This window comes from Oncorhynchus keta, chromosome 6, assembly GCF_023373465.1.
Source record: "Oncorhynchus keta strain PuntledgeMale-10-30-2019 chromosome 6, Oket_V2, whole genome shotgun sequence".
NCBI classification, from domain to species: Eukaryota; Metazoa; Chordata; class Actinopteri; order Salmoniformes; family Salmonidae; genus Oncorhynchus; species Oncorhynchus keta.
In genome coordinates, this window is record NC_068426.1 from 16,217,192 (window position 1) to 16,224,615 (window position 7,424).

At 40.7% G+C, this 7,424-nt stretch overlaps 2 protein-coding genes across 2 annotated transcripts; both read left to right on the forward strand.

Annotated features, from left to right (window-relative positions):
* Positions 1-1,726: 1,726 nt before the first annotated feature.
* On the forward strand, positions 1,727-2,793 carry LOC127930832 (transcription factor HES-7.1-like). The gene is made up of 3 exons (XM_052521764.1): positions 1,727-1,771; positions 2,069-2,164; positions 2,281-2,793. The coding sequence occupies exons 1-3, from the start codon at positions 1,727-1,729 to the stop codon at positions 2,791-2,793; spliced, it is 654 nt and encodes a 217-aa protein (XP_052377724.1).
* Positions 2,794-5,318: 2,525 nt separating this feature from the next.
* On the forward strand, positions 5,319-6,384 carry LOC127930833 (transcription factor HES-7.1-like). The gene is made up of 3 exons (XM_052521765.1): positions 5,319-5,363; positions 5,660-5,755; positions 5,872-6,384. The coding sequence occupies exons 1-3, from the start codon at positions 5,319-5,321 to the stop codon at positions 6,382-6,384; spliced, it is 654 nt and encodes a 217-aa protein (XP_052377725.1).
* Positions 6,385-7,424: the final 1,040 nt, after the last annotated feature.

Genomic DNA, 7,424 nt, shown 5'->3' on the forward strand with positions numbered 1-7,424 from the left:
ATTGGAACGGATCATTCATTCACAGTAATTTGTTCAGAGGTTCATGGTACAAAATGAGATGTTTCTCAGCAGATGTTGTCTTCTTTCATAGGTCTATGATATGCAGGCTTTATATCAAATGATTCCTAAACCTGCAGGGGGACAGCCTTGGTTTAAGGAGAGTTTACAAATATTGAACGATTTGCTGTCAAAAATCGAGACTAGCCTACAATCTAGAAGCATCTTCCAATGTAATTAACATTCATTAATATTTGTAAGACTACGCTAATAATATTTAACAAATGTGGTTCATCATCAGTAAATAACAATGTGTGCCTATTAAAAGTGGTACTAAAATAAGTAATCTGACCAGATCTTATTAATTTAAGTCTGGGACAGAAGTCACATTTCTTAGACAGGATAGCTAGTTATTTAGATCACCAAATTATTCGGTTATTAGAAATGTTCTGTGATGGAATTTACCTTGACATTTTGCCAACGGTCATATCCACAGCGCCTTACAATAGTGAGTGAATACATTTTCATATTTTTGAATACAAGTCCCCCGTGAGAATCGAACCAGCAACCCTCGCATTGCAAATGCCATTCTCTATCAATGTAATATTGTTAATTTACTCTAACTTTATAAGACGAAGTACCATTTACAGCACGTGGCTCAATATAGTCCCCATTTTTTACAACTATGATCCTGAAATAGTTCTATTGACAAGCCAAGAAAATGAGGAGACCAAATTCATCTTTGGTCCCTGATGAGAAACACTGGGAAAGTGTCCTGAGATCATTTATCTTGGGAAAAGGGATAGGATAGACAACAGTTTGTTCTTCATTACCTGTTAGAATTCGTACGTAATTTAATGAAAGCCGCCATCGAATGTCTAGTGCATTCCCAGGCTCCCAAGTTCTCACGCGCACATGTTGACCTCTGAAATATTAATTAACTTAGGCTAATATTACAATATAATTAAATCAAAATAATATTATCTATGTAATAGTCAATTGTATTAAAGCAATATTGATCCACTAACAAGTCAGAAACGCGTGGAGTGTGCAATTTATTGTGACTGTGCGTGTTTCTGTCTGTATTTAAGAGACTGAGGTGTCACTTAATTCATTTGTAAATCCGTGTCAGACTGGTCGACTCTCGCCTACACCTCACTTGTAATAATTACAACTTTTGTTAGCGCTTTCAAACACATGCCCGCGGGTGTTACTGCGGTTTTGATGCCTTGTACCCAAGCGCCATGTGGTCCTCTTTGATATACTGATTGTTAAACCCGGGAAAGCACGTCAATGAGCGGTGTCGAAATCATTTTAACCAACAGCTCTCTACACTTCACTGGGTAACATTGGCCATCTGTCCGTTTCAACAGGCCTATATTTTTACACCCCATTATACTATTTACGTATGACTATCTAGACGTCTTCTATGAATTCACTTTGTATGACATTTATAACTTGTAAAGGGTACTCTACTGTATTTCAACAGTACAAGGCGCGATGAAGCTCAGGGATTGGCTACCGGTGGCAATGGGAGGAGTGTAAAGTCATCTCGTATTCCTAACGATTTAAAAGTCGTCCAGAGACAGAAATGCCATATTGAGATTCTTCTTCAGAGACACAGCACAGAGAAATACTACTGTTCTTCTTGATCATTTACATCTGGAAATGATCTGACCTCTGGATGAAGATGCTCGTTAAGCGTAAAGCAGCTTGTTGATTAACAAAGATGAAACCACTTGGGGAAAAAGAGAACAGGAAAATGTACAGAACGGTGAGATTTGATCCTTTGAAGTGATTATATTCATCAGTATATCTATAATAGATATTAGTAAATCAAAATCGATTTTACCTAAAACATGTAGGCCTATTTTGTTGTTAGTTTGTTGACTGAAATTGGAATAACAATGTGTTCCTAAAATGTACCAAAGTAACTAGTCCTATGATGTAAATATATTTAGGTTTTAGGAGCCCTTACTGTAGTATAAAGTGACTGTTTCAGACACACTGGTTTACCAGAGACACTGGTCTAATCTCCCTGGTCTGATCTCCTTTCATCTTTCTCTTGTAGCTCCTCAAGCCTCAGGTGGAAAGACGTCGGAGAGAGAGAATGAACCACAGTCTGGAGAGCCTGAGAACCCTGCTGCTGCAGGGACCACTACATCAGGTATGAAGTTCACCTCTAACTTGACTCTGCTCTAAATGCAGCTCATACAGGTATCAGCTCCTCCGAGAAGTGTAGCATGACTGTGCATTAATCTGCCCTCTCTTTCTCCCCAACAGGGTGTGACTCAGCGTAGAGTGGAGAAAGCTGAGATCCTGGAACACACTGTTCTCTTTCTCCAGAACACTGGAGATGGGGACAGGAAGAAAGGTGAAGATGGAGAAAAGCAACATCCCTTCCAGGATGGCTTCTCAGGCTGCCTGCAGAGAGCTGCACACTTCCTGGGGCAGGAAGGGGAGGGTCTGCAGCTGGAGGCAGCACTGAACTCTACTTTCTCTGCTCGGCTGAACAGCCAAGCCTGTATGAACCCCGAAGTTCGGGCTAAAGCCCACTCTTCCAACTCTCTGCCCAGCACAACGTGCCACCAGTCCTCAAACCTGATGAAGATACAGGAGTCCCACTACAGACAACAGCTTTGTGAAGTCTACAGGAGACATCTGTCTCATGCTCACAGAGCTCCACTCCGACATGGAGATCCCAAACCTCCCCAGCTGCCCCACAGACACGCTGACAAAGAAGCCCAATCCCAGAACCTCCCAGGCAGCCAGTCTGTGTGGAGGCCTTGGCCCTGATCTAGCAGAGGAGCCTGAATTGGGATATTTAACTGTAAAACAACTCTAATATCCTATGAACTGATAACCAGGATGCCACATTCTTTTCTGCTGAGGTTGCTATGTTGTTATTAATTTATGCAGTGTTGTGAACACCTGACTCAGAGACTCCATAGATTTGCAGTTATATGACAATGTTGTACTGCAAAGAATATATAAATTCGAAATATTGTACAATTTCTCTATACTTTAATATTACAACATGTACTATGTATAAGTTGTAGTACTCTGATATCTTGTCTATTTTTGCACATTAATTTATTCTGTGACTTGTTCCTTTGTTTTTCCAGATATAAAGGCCTGTATGTTGAAATACAAATAAAACACATTCCTTTAAAAACATTGTCTCAATGGTATCTTAATCAGTAATGTATTAAAGTGTCAAATGTGTTTCTGGTTATTGTTGTCATCTGCTTTCTCAGTCAGACATTCAATAATTAAATTACTTATTTACCATTCAACTAACTCAAGGTGTCTTGGCACGTTCTGATGCCAGTTAAAAGTACTGCAAAGTTTTCATAGATTTTAATTTCATTGATAGCTGGCATGTGTGTGTTTAAGTCAAAGGTGCGAAGAGACCACGCGCTTAAACACCTGTTACCTCCCGGTCAAGAAGAGCAAAGGGTTTAGAGACAGCGACCTCAAATCACACTTCAAACTCAAACGAAGGTTTTTAGGGCCTTTTTTACAAACCCCAGAGAATGCGGAAGGACGGAAACAAGGGGTTTCTCTCGACTTAGAAAAATGATGTCCTCCTCTACTTCTTGGAATATAGGAATTAATCATTAATTCACAGCATTTTATTCAGAGGTTCATGGTAAAATATTTATTTTTCCTTAATTGAAAAAAACGTATTTTTTAACCGAAGTATATTTTCTATAGGCTTTATAACAAATGATGCCTAAAACAGCAGTGGGACAGCCTTGGTGTAAGGAACGTTTACAACTATAGAACGATTTACTCTCAAATATCGAGAGTAACCTATAGTCTGAAAGCGAATTCCAACGTAATTAACATTCATTAATATGAGTAAGTCTGAGCTAATAATATTTAACAAATGTGGTTCATCATCAGTACAATTACAATGTGAAGGCTATTAAAAATAGTCTGACTAGATCCGATTAATTTAAGTCTGGGACAGAATACATATTTCTTAAACAGGATATATATGTATCTATATCACCATATTATTCGGTTAATAGAATGTTCTGTGATGGAATCTCAACTAATTCCAACAATATTATACATTCTCACTACCTTTATCAGACGAAGTACCTTTTACAGCATGTGGCTCAACATAGGCCGCATTTTTTTATATAACCATTAACCTGAAATAGTTATATTGACAAGCCAAGAAAATGAGGAGACCAAAATCATATATGGTCCCTGATGTGATACACTGGGAAATTGTCCTGAGATTATTCCCTTGGGAAAAGGTGTAGGATAGACAACAGTTTGTTCTTTATTACCTGTTAGAAATTGTACATCATTAGGCAAATACCGCCACCGACTGCCTGGTGGAGCATTCCCAGGTTTCCAGTTCTCACGCGCACACATTGACCTCTGAAATGTTAATTAACATAGGCTAATATAACAACATAATTAAATCTAAATAATAGTGTAAGAGTCAATTGTATTAAAGCAATATTCATCCACTAACAAAGTCAGAAGCGCCTGTTGGTTCTGTGCGTAAAAGGTTGTGCCAATTGGAATGGGCAATACCGTGTGGCTGTGCGTGTGCCTGTCTGTGTTTGAGAGGCTGAGGTGTCACTTAATTCATTTGTAAACCCGTGTCACACTGGAGACTCGTCGACTCTCGCCTACACCTCCATTGTTATAATTACAATACGCGTGCCTTTTGTTAGCGCTTTAACACACGTGCCCAGGGGTTTTAGTGCGGATGTGATGGATTCTACGGAAGTACCATGAGGTCCTATTTCATGGGGCGGCAGGGTAGCCTAGTGTTTAGAGCGTTGGACTAGTAACCGGAAGGTTGCAATTTCAAACCCCGGAGCTGACAAGGTACAAAACTGTCGTTCTGCCCCTGAACAGGCAGTTAACCCACTGTTCCTAGACCGTCATAATTTGTTCTTTACTGACTTGCCTAGTAAAATAAATATACAAGTTGTTAAACCTGGGACACCGTGAGAAAGCATGACAATGATCTGTGTCAAACTAACTTAAACCAACAACTTTTTGCGTGTTTCAATAGGCCTACAGATTGGTACTCCCCATTATGCTATTTATCCTTCTTATGACTATCCTGACTTCCACGTGTGCCGGGAAGCTCAGGGTTCGGCTACCGGTGGCAATGGGAGGAGTACAAAGTCACCTCGTATTCCTATGGACTTAAAAGTGGTTCAGAGACAGATTGCTAGATTCAGTGACACAGAACAGAGAAATACTACTGTTCTTCTTGATTATTTACATCTGGACATTCTCTGACCTCTGGATGAAGGACAACAGCCGCTTGTTGATTAACAAAGATGAAACCACTTGGGGAAAAAGAGAGCAGGGAAATTGACAGAATGGTAAGATTTTAACCTTTGTTGTGATTATATTTATCAGTATATCTGCAATACATATTAGTCAATCAAAATCGATTTGAACTAAAACATCTAGGCCTATTTTGTTGTAGGCTTTTTATTTAACTTGGAATAGAAATGTGTTCCTAAAAGGTACCTATGGAGCTAGTCCTACCATGTACATAGATTTCGGTTTTAGGAACCCTTACTGTTGTACAAAGTGACTGTTTCAGACACACTGGTTTACCAGAGACACTGGTCTAATCTCCCTGGTCTGATCTCCTTTCATCTTTCTCTTGTAGCTCCTCAAGCCTCAGGCGGAAAGACTACGGAGAGAGAGAACGAACCACAGTCTGGAGAGCCTGAGAACCCCGCTGCTGCAGGGACCACTACATCAGGTATGAAGTTCACCTCTAACTTGACTCTGCTCTAAATGCAGCTCATACAGGTGTCAGCTCCTCTGAGAAGTATAGCATGACTGTGCATTAATCTGCCCTCTCTTTCTCTCCAACAGGGTGTGACTCAGCGTAGAGTGGAGAAAGCTGAGATCCTTGAACACACTGTTCTCTTTCTCCAGAACACTGGAGATGGGGACAGGAAGAAAGGTGAAGATGGAGAAAAGCAACATCCCTTCCAGGATGGCTTCTCAGGCTGCCTGCAAAGAGCTGCACACTTCCTGGGGCAGGAAGAGGAGGGTCTGCAGCTGGAGGCAGCACTGAACTCTACTTTCTCTGCTCGGCTGAACAGCCATGCCTGTATGAACACCAAAGTCCCGGCTAAAGCCCACTCTTCCATCTCTCTGCCCAATACAATGTGCCACCAGTCCTCACACCTGATGAAGATACAGGAGTCCCACTACAGACAACAGCTTTGTGAAGTCTACAGGAGACATCTGTCTCATGCTCACAGAGCTCCACTCCGACATGGAGATCCCCAACCTCCCCAGCTGCCACACAGACACGCTGACAAAGAAGCCCAATCCCAGAACCTCCCAGGAAGCCAGTCTGTGTGGAGGCCTTGGCCCTGATCTAGCAGAGGAGCAAATGTACATTCTGTAAATATTACACAATTACTGTGACTCCACCATCACAATATGTACTATGCATAAGTTATATTATTCTGTCATATTTATCTAGTCTATTTTGCACAGTCATTTATTCTTAGAGTATTTTCCTATGTTATTAGAAAATAAAAAACATTCCTTGATTAAATATTTACCAGTATGTCAGTTTGTTTTATTGATGTTCAACAGAAAAATAAAAGCTAGTAACCCTGACACGTTCACCGGACGTGCTACCTGTCCCAGACCTGCTGTTTTCAACTCTCTAGAGACAGCAGGAGCGGAAGAGATACTCTTAATGATCGCCTATGAAAAGCCAACTGACATTTGCTCCTGAGGTGCTGACTTGCTGCACCCTGGACAACTACTGTGATTATTATTATTTGACCATATTAGTCATTTCTGAACATTTGAACATCTTGGCCATGTTCTGTTATAATCTCCACCCGGCACAGCCAGCAGAGGACTGGCCACCCCTCATAGCCTGGTTCCTCTCTAGGTTTCTTCCTAGGTTTTGGCCTTTCTAGGGAGTTTTTCCTAGCCACCGTGCTTCTACACCTGCATTGCTTGCTGTTTGGGGTTTTAGGCTGGGTTTCTGTACAGCACTTTGAGATATCAGCTGATGTAAGAAGGACTATATAAATACATTTGATTTGATTATTATAGGCCTTTAAAAACTTGAGCACAAAATGCTATTATCTTGTTATCAACATTATCTTCATATGGTCACATATGTTGAAGAAGTAAGTCTAGTTGTATTTTTTTATGCTTTATTTAATTACTGCATGTCAGTTAAAGGACAAATTGTTATTTACAATTACGGCCGACACTGGCTAAACGCTAGGCCCTATTGGCCTCAATAGTCCAGTTATTATACAGCCTTGAATCGAACCAGGGTGTCTGTAGTGACGCCACTAGCATTGAGAAGCAGTGCTCAAGATCGCTCCGCCACTCGGGAGAAGAAAGAAAGGCCTAACTTAGTCTCATTAAGTTGTGTTGATTTGCCT

Coding starts and splice junctions, on each gene's coding strand:
- LOC127930832 (XM_052521764.1), top strand. CDS start 1,727: ATGAAACCACTTGGGGAAAAAGAGAACAGGAAAATGTACAGAACG. Junction 1,772..2,068: donor ACAGGAAAATGTACAGAACG/GTGAGATTTGAT, acceptor TTTCTCTTGTAG/CTCCTCAAGCCTCAGGTGGA. Junction 2,165..2,280: donor TGCAGGGACCACTACATCAG/GTATGAAGTTCA, acceptor TCTCCCCAACAG/GGTGTGACTCAGCGTAGAGT.
- LOC127930833 (XM_052521765.1), top strand. CDS start 5,319: ATGAAACCACTTGGGGAAAAAGAGAGCAGGGAAATTGACAGAATG. Junction 5,364..5,659: donor GCAGGGAAATTGACAGAATG/GTAAGATTTTAA, acceptor TTTCTCTTGTAG/CTCCTCAAGCCTCAGGCGGA. Junction 5,756..5,871: donor TGCAGGGACCACTACATCAG/GTATGAAGTTCA, acceptor TCTCTCCAACAG/GGTGTGACTCAGCGTAGAGT.